At 37.7% G+C, this 23,420-nt stretch overlaps 1 protein-coding gene across 5 annotated transcripts in view; it reads right to left on the reverse strand.

Annotated features, from left to right (window-relative positions):
- The window catches only part of Kdm4c (lysine demethylase 4C), a 181,863-nt gene that overhangs the window by 152,696 nt on the left and 5,747 nt on the right, over nt 1-23,420 (reverse strand). For 3 of the 5 annotated variants that reach the window (XR_004387957.1, XM_032902651.1, XM_032902640.1), the window contains exons 2-3: nt 18,175-18,335; nt 10,137-10,312 (exon numbers count right to left, since the gene is read on the reverse strand). Coding sequence is in view for 3 of the 5 variants with exons in the window: in XM_032902651.1 (XP_032758542.1) it covers nt 10,137-10,312; nt 18,175-18,318 (320 nt within the window). In the remaining 2 variants the exon portion in view is untranslated. Of the gene's footprint in view, nt 1-10,136; nt 10,313-11,068; nt 11,169-18,174; nt 18,336-23,420 lie in introns of those variants that run through there. The other 2 variants (XM_032902645.1, XM_032902657.1) reach the window with 2 other exon arrangements.

Below are 23,420 nucleotides of genomic sequence, written 5' to 3' on the forward strand. Positions count from 1 at the left end.
AGGGTTTGTTTCACATGTCCCAATCACAATCCATCACTCAGAGAAGCCAAGGCAAAATTCAAAGAACAGTAACTTGGAGGCAGGACTAAAGCAAAGGCTATAGAGGAACATTGCCTACTGACTTGCTCCTCATGTCTTACTCGGCCTGCTTTCTTCTAACACAGGACCAGCATTCAACAGGTGTCATCATCCCCAGTTAGATGAGTCCTCCCATATAAATCATTAATCAAGAAAATGCCCACCACAGCTCCCTGTACCCAAATCCCATGGGGGAGAGAGCTGGACCCTCAGAAGTGCGGACACTCCTGAGAACTCAGAGGAGACAACTACTTTCTTCTGACATTCCCAACACAGGAAGAAATCGCCTAGTGCCATCTGTGCCCTCTGGGCACAGGGACCGAGGAGCAGTCCAGGACAGGACCGTTCTTTGGGGTTCTGCCTGCACCAAGAGCTGAAAGCCAGTGGCCAGGAGTGCCTACATACCTGAGAGCAGAGGTTAAGACCAACTTTTCTGCTCCAAACGACCTGACTAGTGGAATCAGGACACAAAAAGGCAGAACTGGGATAGAACATTTACAGTTTCTGGCTGTGCCTGGAACCTAACAGAACCAATCCCACAGCTCCCTACACATTAATCCCGTGAGGGAGAGAGGTGAACCCCAAGAAGTGCAGACAATCCTGAGACCTCCAGAGAGACCACCACTTCAGCCCACTTCTGTTCACATTCCTGGCCAAAGAAGAAACTGAATGGTGTCTCTGGATATAGGAATATAGGAGCAGTCAGCAGCAGGAACCTTCTGATTTCTGCCTGCTCCCCGGAAAGGAACTGCACTGGTCCCACAGTTCCCTGTTCCCAAATCCCGTTGGAGAGAGAGCTAGACCCTCAGAAGTACAGACACTGCTGAGAACTCAGAGAAGACAACTACTTTGTGCCCGTATTCCTGACCCAAAAGGAAATCTCCTAGTGCCTTCTGTGCCCACTGGAGCAGTCAGGGGCAGGACCCTTTGGGTTTCTACCTGCACCAAGAGTTGAAAGGCAGTCTCCAAGAGTGCCTACACACCTGACAGCAGAGGTAAGACCAACTCTTCTGCATCAAGCAACCAGCCAGAAGGCTTCAGGTCACAAAAACCCAGGAGCAGCTCTCTATTCCCAGAACCGGCTGAAAGAAAATAGGTCTACAGGAATAACAACATACAGGCATATAGGAGGGTCAAGCCACTGTCAGAGACAGCAAGACAAGGTAACACCAGAGACAACCTTATGGCAAGAGGCAACCATGGGACCCTAAACAACAGAAACCAAGACTACTTGGCATTATCAGAGCCCAGATTTCCCAACAAAGCAAATACTAGATATCCAAACACACCAGAAGAGCAAGGCTTAGATTTAAAACCACATTTTAGGATGATGATGGAGGACTTTTGAAGGACATAAATAACTCATTCCTTTAAAGAAATATAGGACAACACAAGTAAACAAGTAGAAGCCCTTAAGAGGAAAACACAAAAATCCATTTAAAAATTAAAAGGGGTTTGGGGATTTGGCTCAGTGGTAGAGCGCTTGCCTAGGAAGCCAAAGGCCCTGGGTTCGGGCCCCAGCCCCTAAAAAAAAAAAAAAAAAAAAAAATTAAAAAGAAAACACAACCAAACAGGTGAAGGAATTAAACAAAACTGTCCAGGATTTAAAAATGAAAATAGAAACAATAAAGAAAGCACAAAGGATGCACATTCATTTAAAAAAAAAAAAAAAAAAAAAAAAAAACCTGACTAAAGCTCAAATCACACATTGCACATCTCACAATAATAGTAAGAGATTTCAACACCCCACTCTCATCAATGGACAGATCATGGAAAGAGAAATTAAACAGAGACACAGAGAAACTAACAGATTTTATGAACAAAACAGAAATTTATAGAACATTTCATCCTAAAACAAAAGAATATACCTTCTTCTCAGCACATCATGATACCTTCTCCAAAATTAACCATATAATCGGTCATAAAACAGGCTTCAACAGATACAGAAAGATAGAAATGATCCCATGCATCCTTCAGACCACCACAGACTAAGGCTGGTCTAGAATAACAGAAAAACAAAACAACAGAAACAGAACCACAAACAGAAAGCCCACACATACATGGAAGATAAACAATGCTCCACTCAATGATAAAATGGTAAAGGAAGAAATAAAGAAGGAAAATTAAAAGACTTTTTAAAATTTAATGGAAACGAAGGCACAACATAACCAAACTTATAGTACACAATGAAAGCAGTGCTAAGAGAAAAATTCAAAGCTCTGAGTGCCTTCAAAGATAAACAAGAGAGCATACTTTAGCATCTTGACAGCACACCTAACAGCTCTAGAACAAAAGGAATCAAATACACCCAAGGAGTAGAAGGCAGGAAATAATCATACTGAGAGCTAAAATCAACCAAGTAAAAACAAAAAGGACTGTACAAATAATGAATAAAACCAGGAGATGGTTCAATGAGAAAATTAACAAGAAAGATAACCACTTAGCAGACTAACCAGAGGGCACAGAGATAATATCCAAACTGAAAAATTACAAATGAAAAAGGGAGACAAAACAACAGAATCTGAGGAAATTCAAAAAAGCATCAGATCCTACTACAAAAGCCTATATTCAACAAAACTGGAAAATCTGGAGGAAATGGACAATTTTCTAGACAAATACCAGGTACCAAAGTTAAATCACGATCAGATAATCCATCTAAACAACCCCATAACTCCTAAGGAAATAGAAGCAGTCATTAAAGGTCTCCCAACCAAAAAGAGCCCAGGACAAGATGAGTTTAGTGCAGAATTCTATCAGACCTTCATAGAAGACCTCATACCAATACTATCCAAACTATTCTACAGAATAGAAACAGATGGAGCACTTCCCAATTCCTTTTATGAAGCCACAATTATGCTTATAACTAAACCACACAAAGACCCAACAAAGAAAGAGAACTTCAGACCAATTTCCCCTATGAATATTGACGAAAAAATACTCAATAAAATTCTTGCAAACAGAATCCAAGAATATATCAAAGTGATCATCCGCCATGATCAAGTAGGCTTCATCCCAGGGATGCAGGGATGGATCAATATATGGAAATCCATCAACATAATCCACTACATAAACAAACTCAAAGAAAAAAAACCACATGATCATTTCATTAGATGCTGAGAAAGCATTTGACAAAATTTAACACTCGTTTATGATAAAAGTCCTGGAAAAATCAGGAATTCAAGCAATACACAGCAAACCAGTAGCCATCATCAAACTAAATGGAGAGAAACTTGAAGTCAATCCCACTAGAATCTGGGACTACACAAGGCTGCCCACCCCTTCCCTACTTATTCAATATCATACTCGAAGTCCTAGCCACAGCATTCAGAGAACAAAAGGAGGTCAAAGGGATACAAATTAGAAAGGAAGAAGTCAAAATATCACTATTTGCAGATGATATGATAGTATACTTAAGTGACCCCAAAAGTTCCACCAGAGAACTATTAAGCCTTATAAACAACTTCAGCAAAGTGGCTAGGTATAAAATTAACTCAAAACAAATCAGTAGACTTCCTCTACTCAAAGGATAAACAGGTGGACAAATAAATTAGGGAAACAGCACCTTTCACAATAGTCCTACATAATATAAAATACCTCACTGTGACTTTAACCAAGCAAGTGAAAGATCTATATGAAAAGAACTTCAAGTCTCTGAAAAAAGAAATTGAAGATCTCAGAAGATGGAAAGACCTCCCATGCTTATGGACTGGCAGGATTAATATAGTAAAAATGGCCATTTTGCCAAAAGCAATCTACAGATTCAATGCAATCCCCATCAAAATTCCAACTCAATTCTTCATAGGAGTAGAAAAAGTAACTTGCAAATTCATTTGGAATAACAAAAAACCCAGGAGAGCAGAAACTATCCTCATCAATAAAAGAACTTCTGGGGGAAAAATGATCCCTGACCTCAAGCAGTAATACAGAGCAATAGTGATTAAAAACTGTATGGTATTGGTACAGAGATAGGCAAGTAGATCAGTGGAATAGAATTGAAGACCCAGAAATGAACCCACACACCTATGGTCACTTCATCTCTAACAAAGGAGCTAAAACCATCCAATCAAAAAAAGGTAGCTGATGACTACAACATTGCAAGTCTGAGGTCCACAAAAAAAAAAAAAAAAAAAAAAAGAAAAAGATAGCATTTCCAACAAATGGTGCTGGTTCAACTGGAGGTCAGCATGTAGAAGAATTCACATGGACCCATTTTTAATGCCCTGTACAAAGCTTACGTCCAACTATATCAAGGACCTCCACATCAAATCAGATACACTCAAACTAATAGAAGAAAAAGTGGGGAAGAGTCTCGATCACATGAGCACTGGAGAAAATTTCCAGAACAAAACACCAATGGCTTATATCTAAAATCAAGAATGGACAAATGGGGCTTCATAAAAATGCAAAGCTTCTGTAAGGCAAAGGACACGGTCATTAGGACAAAATGGCAACCAACAGATTGGGAAAAGATCTTTACCAATCCTATATCTGATAGAGGGCTAATGTCCAAAATATACAAAGAACTCAAGAAGTTAGACTCCAGATAGCCAAATAACCCTATTAAAAAATGGGGTACAGAGCTAAACAAAGAATTCTCAGCTGAAGAATATCGAATGGATGAGAAAAACCTAAAGAAATACTCAACATCCTTAGTCATCAGGGAAATGCAAATCAAAACAACCCTGAAATTCCACCTCACACCAGTCAGAATGGCTAAGATCAAAACTTCAGGTGACAAAAGATACTGGTGAGGATGTGGAGAAAGAGGAACACTCCTCCATTGTTGGTGGGATTGCAAACTGGTTCAACCACTCTAGAAATCAGTCTGGAGGTTCTCAGAAAATTGAGCATTGCACTACCTGAAGACCCAGCTATACCTCTCTTAGGCATATACCCAAAAGATGCTCCAACATACAACAAAGACACATGCTCCACTATGTTCATAGCAGCCTTATTTATAATAGCCAGAAGCTGGAAAGAACCCAGATGCCCTTCAACAGAAGAATGGATTCAGAAAATGTGGTACATCTACACAATGGAGTACTACTCAGCTATCAGAAACAATGACTTCATGAAATTCATAGACAAATGGATGGAATTACCAAGTATCATCCTGAGTGAAGTAACCCAATCACAACAAAACACCCATCGTATGGACTCACTGATAAATGGATATTAGCCCAAAAGCTCGAATTACCCAAGATGCAATCCATAGACCACATGAAGCTCAAGAAGGATGGCCTTCTTAAAAGGGCGAACAAAAACTTCGTAGGATGGGATATGGAGGCAAAGTTTGGATCAGAGATGGAAGTAACGGCCATTCAGAGCCTGTCCCACATGTGGCCCATATATATGCAGCCACCAAAACTAGATAAGATTGATGAAGCTAAGAAATGTATGCTGACAGGAACCAGATATAGATGTCTCCTGAGAGACACAACCAGAGCATGTCAAATACAGAGGCGAATGCTAGCAGCAAACCATTGAACTGAGAACAGGGTCCTGTTGGAGGAGTTAGAGAAAGGATTGAAAGAGGTGAAGGGGTTTGCAACCCCATAAGAACAACAATGCCAACCAACCAGAGTTCTCAGGGACTAAACCACTACTCAAAGACTATAGACATGGACTGACCCAAGGCTCCAACTGCATACATCGCAGAGGATGGCCTTGTTGGACACCAATGAGAGGAGATCCCTTGGTCCTGCCAAGGTTGGACCTCCCCCACCCCCACTGTAGGGCAAGTTCAGGAGTGTATGGCGGGGATACACCCTTATAGAAGAAGGGGAGGGGGATGCGGTGGGGAATAACATTTGAAATGTAAATAAAAAAAATCAATAAAAGAAAAAGAACATATAAAAAAAGAAAAGAAAATGCCTTACAGACTTACAAATCTGATAAAGGCATGCATTTCCATAACTGAGATTCCCTTTTCCCAGGTGATTCTAGCTTATGTCAGTCAAACTGATAAAAAACAAAGCAGCACAACATCTTAACACTATAATCTTCATGAAAAACAAATTCAAAACATAGAGGTATATTGATTTTGAAAGAAATAAAATTCAATCTATAAATTGTTCAAACAATACCTTATGATTACATTTTAGAACTAAAAATAAAACCAAGTATGTCTAAAACTTATCAGGAAAACTACAGAATGCCATGATTCAATGATGTTCTTGGTGGCATAAGAAAGAGAAGTTCACCAAGAAGCTAAGCCTTCATTTTCCAAACAAGCAGTGGAGTTTAGTCTTCCTGGAAAAGACTGACCCCAACTAGCTCACTCCAGCCAGTTACTTTATTCAATCATTACGCAAAAGTAATTGGTGATTGAAAAAGTTCAACTACTAAAGTTATCTTGTCTTTGCTGCTTAAGAAAGCAGACAATCTATACACATTTCAGTCCTTTTTGACAATGGCTAGCCATAATCAACAGTAAGAACTCCAAAGTTTATCTACCAGGAGTGTCTTAGGACCAAGGTTGGTGCAGCTGCAAGCTCTCATGTAGCAACAAGTGCAGAAGATCCCAGAAGGCAACATTTCTTCAAAATTCAATCAGACTCAAAACAATTTCTCAGCCTCTACTGATTAAACCAGTCATAGTAAAGGCTTTGCTGATACATTTCAAACAAAGCCAGTCACAAAAGACTTACTATACATTTCACTTAACGAGAGACATAGAGGCTTTACTATACATAACACTATACAAAACCGAGAAATATATAGTTTTAATAACTAAATGTTTATTACTTACCTAATAATTTCTAAAACTTCAAATGTATTTTTGATATCATAACACTATTTATCCATTCAATATATATAGTACAAGTACCTGTCATATCTTAGGTTACACTATCTGCAGTGGTAAACAAACCAGACAATGCCACCTGCACGTATTATTTTTTTAACTGCTTGAAAGGTTTGACCTTCCTTCAAAATCGATCTCAACAACATCTACAAAATGAAAATTCTCCCTCCCTGGTTAAATATCATAAAAGCTTTATACTCATTAAAAGCCACATAGCACTGTGTACAGAGATATTATGCTTACCGAAAGAGATTTTTATTTAAATTCATTTTTTTATTGTGCATGTTCTCATACATGTGCCACATGGTAAGAGGACAATTTGTGGGAGTTGGTTCTCTCATTCCTCAATATAAGTCCCAAGCACAGAACTCAGAAAGTTGATCTTGACAGAAAAGAACCTTTGTCTGCTGAGTCATCTCACTGGACTAAGAATACTAATTTTGTTTTAGTATACATAATTTGATTGCTCTTAAGTACAAACTACTCTTGAACTATCAACATAGCAGCAAATGTTTGTGTCAGTGAATTCACTTATCAATAACTTAAGAGTAACATATTTTAACAATATTAGATAAATAAAAGACTAAATATTTTATAACAGATTTAATAATATTGGTTCTTCATTGTTGTATTATCTTTCATTGTAATTATAAAAGAACTCTAGGGGGCTTGGAGATTTAGCTCAATAGTAGAGAACTTGGCTTGCAATCAAAAGGTCCTAGGTTCAATCCTCAGCGCAAAATAATAATAATAATAATAATAATAATAATAATAATAATAATAATAATAATTGTTATTAGAAAAGTTATGTGGTCAGCAAGACGCCTTAATGGATAAAAGCAGTTGCCTCAGAAGCCTGAAGACCTGAGATTCATTCCTGGAACCAACTCCACAAAGTTGCTCCAAGACCACCACACAAAAGTTGTTTGGAACATGAATGCTCACACAAGCATATCCTACTCACATACACACACATGCACACACACTTGTGCTAATAAAAAAGTTTCTTAATGTTTGAATGATGAGGTGTTCAATCTATAATTAAAATTCCATTCTCAATAAGATCTAAAAGAATGGGGTTTACTTGTATATATATTTTTAATTCAAAGTTTAATTTTTATACCACACTAGAAATAACAGGAAAGACTCTTTGTCATTTGTATACTATGTAAAATATGCACTCACGCACGCAAGTTACTTTTATGATTTATCAGCTAAATTCATCCAAAGATTTGCTTCCATTCATAACTATACAAGAAATTTAAACAATAATGTTTTTGACTGGTCTATTAGGTTTGGCATGTTTTTTAAAATACTTGGAGATTTCATTATTCTAAGATTGAGCTTTTTTTCTGAGATTTTTACAGGAAGAGGAGAAAAGAGCAGGAGAGGGAGCATAGTCAGTTTTAAGGGGGTTTTCAGATGACTTTTAACCTTTAAATGATCCTTTTGCCGCTACATGTAGAGTCAGGTGTATATATCATCAAACCATGTTTATGAGTACTGATGATTAAACACAGGGCCTCATGTATGCTAGACAAACATTAATATTTTTATTTTGGGCATCCAATACCACATAAAAAAAAACACTAAGGTTTAAAAATATAACCATAAATTCTTTAACAGTCTTCCCTTCAAGAATGAAAATTTTGCTGGGTATGATGACACCTATAGATCCAGAACAAGGGAGACAGAGACAGAAGGACTACAAATTCAATGTCAGTCTCAGCTTTTTAGTGACTGGATATCTCCCTGCCTCAAAAACAAAAGACTTCATTCTTCTCCCCATTCAGTATATGATGTACCTACTCAATTTCTCTAGAAGAAACCAACAGCTACTATATGAGAATTCAGAGAACACCGCCAAAGTGGTAGCAGAAAGAATGTAAGAGCAGGAAGATAGAGAAGTAACAAAGATATGCCATCTACTAGACAGGACACAGACATTTTAATCGTGAACTTCCAGAAGCACTGGCTGTCTACTATGAGTCTGCACAATATTGGACTATCAATTGTAAGTCAACGAAGGGGGACTCTATTGGCTAGTGATGGATTTGGAAAAAGAGTTGTATTCCCACGGGTGAACCTAACTGGCTCCATTCAATATTTGTAAGTCTGTGATCACTCATACACCCCTTATTAAACTCAGTAGGTCATATAACAAGAGGGCAAGACTATGGAAATGGGACCTATTAGGAGGAGAGGGAGCTGACACAGGAGTTAAGGAGATAAAAATGGATAGTACCAGAATGTGTTAAATACCTGTATGAAATTGTCGAAGAACAAACTTAATTTAAAAAAAAGAAAGAAAGCTAGAAAGCTAGAAAGCTAGAAAACTAGAAAGCAAGAAAGCAAGCAAGAAAGCAAGAAAGCAAGAAAGCAAGAAAGAAAGAAAAGAAAGAAAGAAAGAAAGAAAGAAAGAAAGGAAGGAAGGAAGGAAGGAAGGAAGGAAGGAAGAAAGAAAGAAAAGGAGAAAGAAAGGAAGAAAGAAAGGAAGGAAGAAAGCCAATCCTGAACTCTAAAGTTACATATTCATGCAGAAGTACTTCAGATAAAACAGACCAATATCTGCAATTTACTCAAATGTGTTTTTAAAGATGTGTGAGTAGATAGCAGGACTGGTGTGGGATAAAGAAAATAATATATCTATGTTTCTACACATTTGTAAAGTTCCACTTAAAGGACAAGAAACATGGACTTTAGCCTCATAAAAGGACCCCTCCTGGGACAAATCTTCCAGCCAAGTTCTCAGTCAGCCACCCTCCCGGTCATAGCCTTAACAGTAAATGTGGCAGAAATCCTAAGCTTAATTACTTATCTAAATGACTCCTAGGTTTCTGACTTTTATAATTATGAGCTAGCTTTTAGTTTTAAGAATTTTTATAGTAATAACTAATATAATAGATATTTTCCTATATTATTTTTAAATTGTGCGTGCTCATTTTAGTCTTAAAATTATGAATAAAATTTTCCCTAGCAAAGCTAAAAAGAACTAAAAACCTCTGATAACTAAAGAAAATAAAGAGAACCATTTCTAGATTTTACAAATGGGATTATAAAATGCAGAATAATTTCTTTAGAATTAAGCGAGTATAAGCCATCATTTGAAGAACAGAAACCAGAGATGGAGACAAGGGATGAAAAAGAAGGATCCTGCTTCTCAGCCCAGGCTTCTCAGGCTTCTCTGTCTATTTGGCTTCTTGCCTCACATACCTCTTCGGAAGGAATACAGACATAAACACAACTGACTCACTTGCTACTGTTAGCCAGCTGCCTGAACTCCTTCACAGTCATGGGCTTTTTCTGGATGTTGTATTGAGTAAACAGTCCCGACTGTCCTGTGACCATCTGCTGAATTGGTGCTGGAATAAGCAAATTATCAATATCATCATAGCATTGTCTTGGCTTCCACTCCTTAGGAGGAATCACCTAAAAACAAAACAAAATATTAACCTGAAACTCCAAATTAATAATTATACAAATTATTTTTCAAAAGAACATAACATTTTCTCTGTGACAAAAGTACTGTAAAAACTCATTAATACTTTACAATAAGGATATATGATTCTAATAACCAAATTCACTCCACTCAAAACTACATTTGTATTGCCTCATTTTTAGTGCCCCTCATAACAATTGCTTTTACTTTTTTACAAGTTTTTAAAGCATACAAAATGACTAAGTATAAAAAAGCTATAAGACAGGCTGAGATATTTATTAGGTGTTTATAAAACAGGCATAAATGTTAGATGAAACACCAATGACTTCAGAACAAACAATGAACCACTGTGTTACCTCTCAACAGAAGATGAAATGTTGATGGACTCTTCCTCAAGGAACACAAAGAAGTTCATCTTTACAGAATTTTATCTATGTGTCATTTTTTTTAATGTGGTACAGATCAGTAAATGTTCAGTCAATATTTTCTCTTAAGACTTCTGTTATATACAATATAGTATATAATAAGGTTGCTGTGGACATCTAGAAGACTTCTGAGTTTGTCTCCTTACATGGACAAAGAACTAAGTGCCCCCCAAAACCAAGACACACTGAGGTGAAAGCTTTTCACATTCGGCATGGGAGTGGCCTAAGCCTGGAAGTCCATTTCAACAGATGCTGGCTTGGGTATTTTACAGGGCCCCGAGGTTTTCTCCTTTCTCCTATTGGTTCTGGTTAGACACCAACCTATGTGCCTTCCTACTGGTTCTCCTCACAATATTTTCCACAATGTCTTCCGGTAACAAGAAGCAGCCATCTCAGGGATGTCGCTTTCACCTTCCTTGCCTTCCTTTGTCCCTCTAACTCTCCTTCATTGGCAAATAGCATGGTAGCAAACGAGTATGTGTCTGAAAACCAGCTTTCTGTGAAGATGAGGAAAAGTTTAATTTGTAACTTTTGTCTATTTCCATGGTATCCTTCTTCCAACACCCGCAGTACTTTTTGTTTTGTTTTGTGCTTGGTGTTTTCAGACAAATTCTTAAGCAACTCAGACTGTTCTTGAATTTGTTTTCATATCCAGGAATGCCCCTGAATGCCTCCTACTTCTCCTAAATGTTGGGACTACATGCATGCACCAGAATACCTAAGAAAATTCTTAAAATATTTTAATACTGAAGGGGCTGGAGAGATGGCTCAGTGGTTAGGAACACTGACTGCTCTTCCAGAGATCCCCAGTTTAATTCCCAAGCAACCATATGGTGGCTCACAACCATCTGAAATGGGACCTGATGCCTTCTTCTGGTGTGTCTGAACACAGTTACAGTACACTTAAATAAATAAAATAAATAAACCTTAAAAAAATTAAGATTAAAAGATAGTACTCTTACAGAAAATGAAAATGAATTATTAAAAACCAAAACAGAGGACCAAGAAGCAGACTATCATTACCCTCTGAAGTACCCACCCACTCTTTCCCAAAGAGTTCAAGTGGCAACAACTACCACATTTATTGGTAACAACTTATGTGGCAATACATCCCTAAATATTTGTTTTGGCTTTATTTTGTATATATAACATGTCTGCACATTTTTGTGTTTGTTATATGTATTTGGATACATGTGTTTATGTGTATATGTGGAGGCCAGAGGTTGATATCAAATGTCTTCCTCTATTGCTATCCACCTTACTTTATTTTATTTTATTTTATTTCATTTTTATTTTGAAACAAAGTCTCTCATTAAGCCCAGAATCCTCTCTTCACCTTCCCAGCACTAGGTATAGCGATGAGTTTTTTTTTTAACACCTGGCTTTTTTTTAACATGCATATTAGAAATCTGAACTCAGGACCTCATGACTGTATACTTAACATCTCCTCAGTCTACATCAATACTACTTTTTTAAAAGGCATAAGAGTGTAAAAGTGGGAGACTTGAGAGAAGGCTCAGCAGGTAACAGTACTCTAATTCCAGGGGATCCCACAGGTACCTGCACTCATATGTACGTACTCACACAGAAAACAATTTAAAATAAATCTTTTGTTAAGACACTATATTATAATCTTGGTAACTGAAAGGAAATCAGAGTATTTAATTATTAGAAATATCAACTGTGAGTGCAAAAGACACAATTCAATAGCTGAGAGCACTTGCTGCTCTTCCCAAGGACTTCCAACACCCACATCAGGAAGCTCACAAATGCCTATGACTCCACAAGATCTGACACTCTCTTCTGCCCTCTGCAGACACCTGCAAAGACATAGCATATACTCACATCAACACACAAAGGTAAGTAAAAATAATTCTTAAGAGTAAGAAATATCAAGCATGCAGCCAGGCAGGGGTGCTGTACTCCTTTAATCGGGAGGCAAAAGCAGGCAGATCTCCTTGAGTTCGAGGCCAGCCTGGTCTTCAGAGCTAGTTCCAGGACAGGCAAGGCTACAGAGAGAAACCTGTCTCAGAAAAAAAGAGGAGGAGGAGAAGGAGGAGGAAGAAGAAAAAGGGAAGGGGTGGGGAGGTGAGAAGGAAGGGAAGGGGAAAGGGGAACAAGGAGAAGAGAGAGGGACAGGGACAGGAGAGAAGGGAAATAGAAAGGAGAAATATCTAGCAGCACAAAGTCTGGAGTGCTATCTCCAGAACCACACAAGCTTGGCATAGTAGTACACGCCTGTAATATCGCCATCCAGACATAGCAAGGTCAAGGCCAGCCTGAGACAAGAGATCCTATCTCAAAAATAAAACAAAAAAATTAGTGGCTCAAGAAATATCTCAGTGGAAAAGAGCACTTACTGCTTTTACAGGAAACTCCCATCACCCAAATGGCAATTCACAGCTCCCTATAACTCAATTCCAGAGGATTCAATGTCCTCCTCTGACCTCTGAGGTCTCCTACACACAAGTGGTTCACATGCACTCAAGCCGCCACCTGAGTTTTATCCCTGGAATTCTTGGTGGAAAGAGAAAAATTACTTCCAAAGTCGTTTGACCTCTGAATGTACCCAAACTCACACACACACACACACACACACACACACACACACACACACACACACACACACATTTTTAATTTTAAAAACAAAAAGAAGTAAATAATATTACTTTTTCCCAAGAATATTTGATTTTTTTCTTAAAACTTTTTTTTAATTTTTACTGTATAGGTAAGTGTTGCCTACATACACAACATGGTTGTCTGGCGTCCTTGGAGTTATGGATGACTGTATACTGCCATCTGGGTGCTGGAACTAAAGCCACAGCAATAACAGCAAGTGGTTTTAATCACTAAACCTAGCCTCTGCAGCCCACCAGGAATATTTTTAAGTAATTTTCTAATGATAGAGAACAAAGCATAAAATAAAATTATAGTGATTACAAAGTTAAGCCTATCAGTTCTAAGTTTGAGGCCAGTCTGTATATATAGTGAATTCTAGGCCGGACAAGTATACACCGAAAGACCCCCATCTCAAAGAGAAGGAAGAAAAGAAGGAGGGAGGGAGGGAAGGGAAGAAGGAAGATTGATCCCAGTCTATACCAAATATTTTCTTTTGAATTAATTTTAAATTTCTTTTTCTTTTCCCAATGTGCGTGGGGGATGGAAGTGGCATGCACATGGAGATTAGAAGACAACTCTCAGGAGTTGGTTCTCTTTCCACTACCCACAGGATCCAGGGCTCAACAGTCAGAAGCAGGTAGAGCAAGTGCTTTAACAAGTCATCCTACAGTTCCATTTTAAATCTTTAAATATCAAATTACCTCACACAGTTTGAAACCAAGTACAGCGTGTTTGGTCAAACAATTTAATAGTAACACCTTTATATTTAATGAGTTAAAGTAAAGGAAACCTATTCTGCTATATTTTTATCGACTCTATATACTACCTTCCTGAGTATATCAAGATAGAACACATACTTTATGTATTCCCCAAACCCAGGCATTTCTAGCTAAAGTATGCATGCCCACTAGATATGTTGAAGCCATATGCTATCTATAAACTGGCAAAAAAAAAAAAAAAGAACAATGCCATCGTCATCTTGCAGGCTCCGGTACATGTCTTCACTCTCTTTTGTTTATGAAACACATATATATGTGTTTATGAAACACACATATATATAAAGAGAGAAGTAAACAAAATTGGACTAATCTGAAATCAAACTCTCTACTATTGAAGTACTTAAATATTGATTACTGTAAGTTAAGACAATTATTGTAAGTTAAGACAAATCCATGAAATGTTGTCAATAATACATTAACCACAGGGGAACTTTATTCCTCCATGGAAAAGAAAAACATCCACATCTGTATAGTCTGGATTTTTAACCAAGTAATTTGGTTTGTTGGAGTTCTATACACTTAAATCACTTCAACCTCCAGAGTAAACAGACTAGGTTAAACATAATTTATGTGACAATGAGAACATAGCAAAATATGATTAGAAACAAGCAGTTCACCTGTCATCCTAATGTAACATCCTAATGTAACAAAACATTATTATGCTATGTTGAGGGTGTGATATACTGGATTCAGGTGTACTTGTAATCTCATTTATTGTATTCTGTTACACTCTATCACAGGTTTACTCAGTGTACTACAGCTCCCTCATGAGTAGCTGCTATTTCCTCTTCTAGTTACTAAACAGGTCACCTTACCACTAGACAGTATACTAATCTCAGTGGACAAAAGATGTTTTCAAAAAACAAAAAAGGGGACAAAAAAGGTTTTCATAAAAAGGTCAAATAATGAACACAGTGTAGTAACACACATGCCATCCCTCCAGCTTTCAATGACAGAGACTGAACAACCAGGTTTCCAGGCTATTCTGGGATATATGAGAATTCTGTCTGAAAAAAAAATAAATAAATAAACAGACCGATAGCTGGATATCTGGAAAGGAGAAAATGATCTCCAGCTTCTCTCTAAACAATTAAAGCTCAAATTCTTGATAAGACATTACATATTATTACATATTTATGCCAAATGACTAGAAAATAACATCTTCTGTTAAACTGAAGAATGAGTCCCTTATCTCTCCCTCAAATAATAATCTGAAAGCTCTCAGACCAAAACTAACAGAGCAAATTCTAAACAACTTTTACATTTACTTATTCTGTGTATGGGGAGAACGATGTGTAGGCATGGGGAGCACAGCACAAATATGGAAGTCAGAAGACACTACTGACGAAGCCACCTAACAAAAGGAATGATCTCTGGGTACAAAATGCCAGCAACAGTAAAGAACTGGGCTACATACAGTCTCTAGTATGTATGAGGACATCTTATACTCCAAACCTACAGTTCTGAAGTTCTCTATTCAGCTAACAATTGTTGTCCACACCATTTGACCTTCACAATAGATATGGAAAATCTAGGGGAAAACCTTTCCCAGTGAAAGTATCAGCGTAGCAACAGCCTCTGCCCACCTCATGCATTTTTATAATGAAATTAGTCTTTGGTACTTCACTGAACTCTCCTATGACCTTAAACACATCATTTATCATTATTTTTTAGTAGACATAATCTCATATCTGTAAGAAGAAGAATAGATGAACATACTCAAAGATGACTTTACTTTTTAAGTGTTCGAAGCTACCAAGAGCTCTTCACTAACTACATCAGCACACTATCCCTGGTAACGCCTCCTGTGGACACTTGCCCTTAACATCAAACTCATTTTTTACATAGAAGTCAGCACAGACTTGTTTCCAAACAATGTCACAACATAGCAAAAGAACAGGACAAGGAAGCATCTGCTACTACATCTTCCTTCCCAATTTTAATAGTTAATAGTAATTGTCAACTTGACAGAAGTCACCTAGGAGACAGACCTAGATTGTATTACAGAGACGTGTACTAAGATTCTGAATTATATTAAAAAGTAGAAAACAAGTTGAACAACAGCAGTCATCTACTCCAGCTTCCATAGTATTTGTAATATGACCATCTGCCTCATGTCCTTGCCACCATAATAGACTGTATTTTAAAACAGCCAAAGTAAATCATTCCTTCCAGAAGTTGTTTTGTCAAACTAATCCATCTACTTTAAGACCATCCTTGTTTCTCACTGTAGGTAGAATAAACTCTCTGATGCACTACCTCAGTGGGATTATGACCCCAGCCCTTAGCAAAAAACTCTTTATTTAAAAAAAAAAAATTAATAGTGTCAGCTGCAATAATAATTCAGTAGCTAAGAGCACTTGCTACTGAATCACGGGGACCAAAATTCAAATCCGAGTAGTGGATTCAGATCCGAGTAGGTGGATGACAATGCCAGTAAATCTAGTTCTAAATTATTCAAAGCCTTTTTAAGGCTTTTATAGGCTTTTTATAAGCATGCATTTGCGCACCCACACGAGAATGCACACACATGCACGCACGCACGCACGCACGCATGCACACATACACTCCACTTCCATGAGTGAAGGAGCAGAGAGGATGTTTTCCTTAATTCCTACCTCCTACTATTTTACAGTTCTCTGACTGCTTTCTGTTGAAGAATATGTAGAACTCTCACCTGCTTGTCCAGCACCATATCTGCCTGCTCACCATGCTTCTTGCCATGAAAATGAACTAAACCTCAGAAACTGTAAACCAGCCCCCGGTAAATGTTTTCTTTTATAAGATTTGTTGTGGTCATGGCGTCTGTTCACATCAATAAAACCTTAAGACAGTCTCTTTACTACCTTCTATGCCAGGCTGGCCATACGTCTTCATTTGCCACTGCCAATGGAGGGGCGGGGCTACATAGTTTTTATGTGCTTTCTGGAGACTGAATTTAGGTCCTTACAAGTTTGATAGCAAATATTTTACCTACTGAGCCATGTCTCTCCAATCTGAATTCTTTCACTCCATTTTTTTGTTTGTTTGGTTGGTTGGGTAAAAGCAAAGAACCAACTCTAACGTTGTCCTCTGGCCTCAAGAGATGGGTCGTGGCAATATATACATCTCCACATGTCATACACAGGTACCACACACAAATAATAATATAAAAAACTGGTTTTCAAAAATAAGTAAAAAGGCAAATTGATAGAGAATACAGACTGTGACACCGGAAAATTGGAAATGGCGATTTAAAATATATAGTTTTTTGGTATGTGATAACCACACAGAATATGATAGTGGTAACAGCTATAAAACTATTTGAATAAACCAACAAACAAACACCACTGAATTACAAACTGTAGATGAGGGTATTGTATCTTGTATAAGTTATACTTCCACAAATTGTTGTTATAAAGTGAGACAGGCATAGTTGCTAAGGCCTATAATCGCAGCATTCAGGAGGCTCAAGAGAGAAAATGGCCATGATTCAAGACACTGAAAAAAACCTATCTCAAAAACAAAAAAGGAAAAGGAAGGAAGGAAGGAAGGAAGGAAGGAAGGAAGGAAGGAAGGAAAAAAGACTAGAAGAAAGGAATACTGAGGAAAAGAATACAAAGCAAATCACACTAAACTTCAAGCTAATAGATGTTTCCTATGAGAAATGGATGAAAACTGATCCTCTCCCTCCTCTGGAAGCCTGCATTTATTTATTTATTTATTTATTTATTTATTTATTTATTTATTTATAGACAGAAAGAAAGAAAGAAAGAGAAAGAAAGAAAGAAAGAAAGAAAAAGAAAGAAAGAAAGAAAGGAAGGAAGGAAGGAAGGAAGGAAGGAAGGAAGGAAGGAAGGAAGAGAGGGGTTTAATTATAGAACATAGCCTAGTATAAATAATCCAAACAAAAGAAAGATATTGTTTGAGAAAATTAAGTGTTCCAAGAGGATAAACAATAATAGATACATCACATTGAAAGAATCAAAAACTAACAATGTAATTTCAAAGTCAAATGATATTCTTTAGGACAAGTTTGAATATAATCACCTTGGCAAGACCTGCTCGATGGGCTCCTTTAGATTCCATGTATGCGAGATATTTGTTGAACTCCCGAAACTCCTCCATTGAAGGTCTGAATGTCATTATCTTACAGCTGGGATTTAGGGGACTCTCCACCTCCACCACCTCCATGATGGCTACAGATGTCTCTGCAAAGAAACAGTGACCATCAACAATGTATTACTGGAGTTGTGTCTAGGCAGTGGCTTTCACCAAAAGAGCATGCATGTGTCTACCAAAGAAACTCTTTTTATTTATTGACCACTTCTCACCTCTCTGAGACGTTCACATTTTTTCCTAGACTCCTGGAAAAAGAGGCCTCTGAGGGCTTCCTAACAGGGTCCTATTCTGGATACAGAATCAATCACTGACCTAACTGTAAAACTGACCTACATAAACCTTTCCAAATAAAAATGAATTTTCTAGAAGTACAGTCTACCACAGTGATAGGTTATTTTTCCACTGGTGGAAATGAGACAATTCAAGCCAAATTGGATTATATTAAAGGCAGGTTTGTTGGGAAGTTGTTCTCAGGCCAAGTTCACTGGTCCCAAGGGGAGAGGGAGGTAGGGAGAGAGAACACCTGCACAGAGAGCAGAGAAGAAGAGAGGAATAGGTGTGCACACACACACACACACACACACACACACACACACACACACACACACACACGTGCACAAAAGGAGGGGGGAGGGGCTGACCAAGAAATACCTCTAAAGGAGAAGAGCAGCCTAGCTCCTGGGTTAGAAAGTTCAGGATTGGGCTGGAGAGAGATGGCTTCATGGGTGGTTACTGCTCTTCCAGAGGTCCTGAGTTCAATTCCCAGCAACCACATGGTGGCTCCAGTCATGGGTCTGGTGTGTCTGAGTTCTCACATACATAAAATAAAGAAATCTTTAAAAAAAAAAAAAAAAAAAAAAAAAAATCCCAGTTCAAACCAACATGGTGGCTCACAACCATCTGTAATGAGATCTGATGCCCTCTTCCGGTATGTCTGAGGACAGCTACAGTGTACTTAAATACAAAAAATAAATAAATCTTTAAAAAAAAAAAAAAAAGGAAGTTCAGGATTGGGGGCAGGGTATAACAGGGAGGCCAGGTGTGCTTTGTTATGTAAAATAAGCATCTAAATCCCTCTTCCCAGGAGCCTCAAAAAAAAAAAAAAAAAAAAACACCACACAGATGTACTGGTCCACTATCTCATGTATGCACATATATATAGGCCTAGCATATATGCTGCATGAAAGATGTTCAATAACCCTAGCACAAAACTGCAGTGTGCTTCTAGTTCTTTATAAGATGTTTTTCTAAAGTAATTTAAAAACTAATCACAAGACAAAACCACCAGATTCCAAGCTAATCTACTGAGGAGAGAAAACAATACCAGAACATCGGTATCAGAGGAGCTCACTCAGCTGATAAGAGCTGTGTAAGCTGAAATGTAAACTCCAGCATCCATGTAAAAAGCCCAGCCAAGCACGGTTACATTTTGTAACCTAATATTGTGGGAGGAGGCAGAGGCAGAAGAGTCACTGGGCTTTGCTGGCCTCCAGCCTAGCTCCAGGTTCAACAAAGGGAGTAAGATAGACATGGTACACACACCTGATATCCTCCTGCCCCATCCCTTTCTTTGCACAGCAACACAAACTCCTACAAAAGCCACATACAAATATATACATAATACACGTACAATAAAAAATAATTAAATTTTAAAAGACTCTCATTCTATATCAAATCTGGTCCTCCCAAAACAATCACTAACAGCTCAGGCACCCATAGAATATTAGACCCTCCGCCCCCAGGATATCTTAATTCAAAGATAATCAAATCCTTCATATAAACTGGCTTACTGTTTGCACATAACTACACATCTTCCTCTATTCTTTAAATCTAGATTACTTATACCATCTAATACAATGTACAGACTAAGCCAATAATTGATGGTATATTGTTTAGGGAATGTCTTACTCAGGATTACTATTGCTATTGTATTATAGAAACAAAGCAACATAGGGAGGAAAGGGTTTATTTGGCTAACACTTCTATGTCATAACTCATAATGGAAGAAGTCAGGATACAAACTCAAATATGGCAGGAACCTGAGGCAGGAGCAGATGCAGAAACCATAGGAGAGTGCTGCTGACTGGCTTATTCATCATGGCTTATTCGGCCTGCTTTTTTTTTAGAAAACCCAGGACAACCAGCTCAGGGATGGCAACATCCACAATGGGTTGGGCCATCCACCATCAATCACTAATTAAGAAAAAGTCCTAGAGGCTTGGTAACAGCCATGGAGGCTTTTTCTTAATTGAGGTTCCCTCCTCTCAAATGACTTTAGCTTATGTCAAGTTGATATAAAGGCAAGAATAAAATATAATATGATTTTTCTTTTTATTTTTTTTTATTTTTTACATTCCAATTTTTCTTTTTTTTTTCTTTTTTCTTTTCCTTTTTTTTTTTTTTTTGGGGGGACTTTGATGTAGTCATGACTGGTCTTGAACTTGTTACGTAGTTGAGGATGAACTCGAACTTCTGATCCATATGCCTAAACCTCCTAAATGGGAGGTTCCTGGTACTAGAAAGCAAAGCCTCTAGGCAACTACTCTAGGCAGCTACATCCTCAATCAGATGCATTTTTTTGTAAGCCCTTGGTTGTTTCAATTCATCAATTAAAAAAAAAAACTCAAATATAGAAAGCCAACTATAATTTACCCTCCAACAGAACTTAAACCAAGTTTCTCAACAAATAAAGCTCTTTGTGACTTCACATATTCCTTCCCTTGGAGCAGCCTCTGCACACTCCCTACCTTTGAGTTCCCAACTTTCTGTCAATATAGAACTCAATGAACCACCTTGTGCTCTGTCTTGTTGTCTACACCCATACTATACACAGCAAGCTGTTTTTCCCAATTCTGGCACTTCCCGTTAGCCATTATCAAGAGCTGAAAAGAAAGACAGATTGGCATATAATCTTCCTCACATAATAATAATATAATAATAATATTATATACAATAATTATTACAATAATATATGTACTAATAATAAAGTATTGGCCAGGTATGCACTTCTTTAATCCCAGCCCTTGGGAGGTAGGTGAATTTCTGTAAGTTTGAGAACAGCCTGGTGTATAGATCAAGTTCCCAGACATTGAAGAAACCCTGTTTTGAAAGAAGGAAGGAAGGAAGGAAAAAAAGAGTGAGGGAGGAAAGGAGGGAGGGTAAAAGAGGAAAAAGAAAGAAAAGAGTATCAAGGGGCTAGAAAGAACAGAAGTTAAGAGCATTTATTGTTCTGGTTCAGTTCCCAGAATCCACATGGTGATTAACATAATATACAGACTATATATACATACATACATATATGTACACTATTACACATAAAATAATCATAAAATATTAAAAAGCACAAACGCCATTAGAATAGAATGTCACATTTGGAAAAAGGAATACCCTTGTCCTTAACAAAAGAAAAGTTATTCAGAAAACAGATTAGCCAAACATGATAAAGCACACCTATAATCTTGGTACTTAAGAGGAAGAGGCAAGAGAATTTTCACAAGTCAGAAGCCAGCATGGTCTACTCTGGGCGAGGCAGCTAGAGTCCTACCTCAAAAACAAAAAGCAAAATAACAATAAACAAACCTAATCTGCTTCACTAGCAAAAAATAACAGCAGGAAACTAAGAAAACTACAAACTATCAACTATCTGTAGGAAACACACCAGCTATATGAAAAGAAACATTCCTTTTCTTCTGACCAAACTACAACAGTCACCTTGATATTGGTGTGAGCAGAGGAAGCAGCCACTGAAGAACTTAGAAATGCAGCTAGCAATTCCACAGTGACTGAATTCCTAACTTTAGTTCCATAGATGTTCAAAGGACAAAACCATGAGTAAACTGTGTCAACACAAAAAAAATTAAACAAAAAATAATGCAGCTTTCCTCTTAAAGGGAATAATAAGTTTATTATAGAGCATTTTAAAATGACTGTGGCACAGGGAATATAGATTTAGATTACCTCAAACTCCATGTTCCAACATGGAAGCAGTTTCATGAGTTTTACTTTCAGAACTATAAAGAACAAAGAGAATTATAAACCAAGGCAAGTTTAAAATACAGTGAATATCAGAGGGACAGTTTCAGCAAGATGGAGAAAACTTTTATATAGGCCCTAAAACGGTCTCTGATGGCATTTGGTTGGTGGAAGCTGGTGGTCTACTAAGTTAATAGATTCCAAAAAGATTTTACCTATTAATCACAAGACTACCTGGAGAAATGAATTACTGGGTGCAGAAGAGAAAAACTAGCCCAAGATAAGGTAACTACCTTCTGGGCCGGCAACATTCCAACCTCTCCACAGTATTGAAATTCTAATCAGTCAATCGGCCTCGGTAGACAAGCTGTTTTTCAAGGGTGCTGATTCACAATGGTTAACTACTAAGACAATGCAAAGCCAACAGAGAGGGTTCTTGTTTCAAAACAGGCAATGGAAGGTGGCTCAGAGAAATAAAATCCAGGAGATGCCTAAAGGAGAGAAATCTCTTAGGCTCTGTTCTTCGAGAGGTGGTAAGGAGGCAGATATGACTGAAAATAAGACTGAAAAGGGTAAGAGAAAAAAATAGTAGAAAGAGAAGTTTGGGGTTTATCTAAGTATGCCAGGAAGTAATTTTGGACTTCTACCCCTTAACATATCCAGTTCCTGAACTCAGTCATTTTTTCCACACCATTCAAAGAGATAAGAGCTCCTTAAGAATACCTCTTCTGGGGAAACTGAAGAAAAAATAATAATAATCTTGCTCACATGTTGATTTCTTGTTGCTGTGAAGAGGGGAGAAGACAAGGAGGAAGGGAGGGTGAGAGGGAAGGGAGATGAAAGACGGAAAGCACCAAAGAAGCAATTTATCCAGACAAAATAGAAGTGTGTATACATAGGGCATGCACAGTGAGAGCCAATAGTACTTATTATATTCTGAAAAAAAAAATCATGAAAGAAATGAAAAAGGAACAAAGTCAGATTTCTGAACTGAGGCTGGAGATGTGTAGCTCAATTTTACAATAGTAATACTTGCCTTGCATACACTTGGAAGAAGTTCAAACACAGAAATGGGGGTGGTGGCATGGGGAAGGAGGGAGTAGCTCTAGGCATTAGCAGTAAGTAATTCCAATACCCAAAATCCTCACACTTGTGAGGCTGAGGCAGGAAGCACAGCTGGAGCTGTAGGGCAAAACCCTGCC

The sequence above is a fragment of the Rattus rattus genome, chromosome 1, assembly GCF_011064425.1.
Source record: "Rattus rattus isolate New Zealand chromosome 1, Rrattus_CSIRO_v1, whole genome shotgun sequence".
Classification (NCBI taxonomy): domain Eukaryota; kingdom Metazoa; phylum Chordata; class Mammalia; order Rodentia; family Muridae; genus Rattus; species Rattus rattus.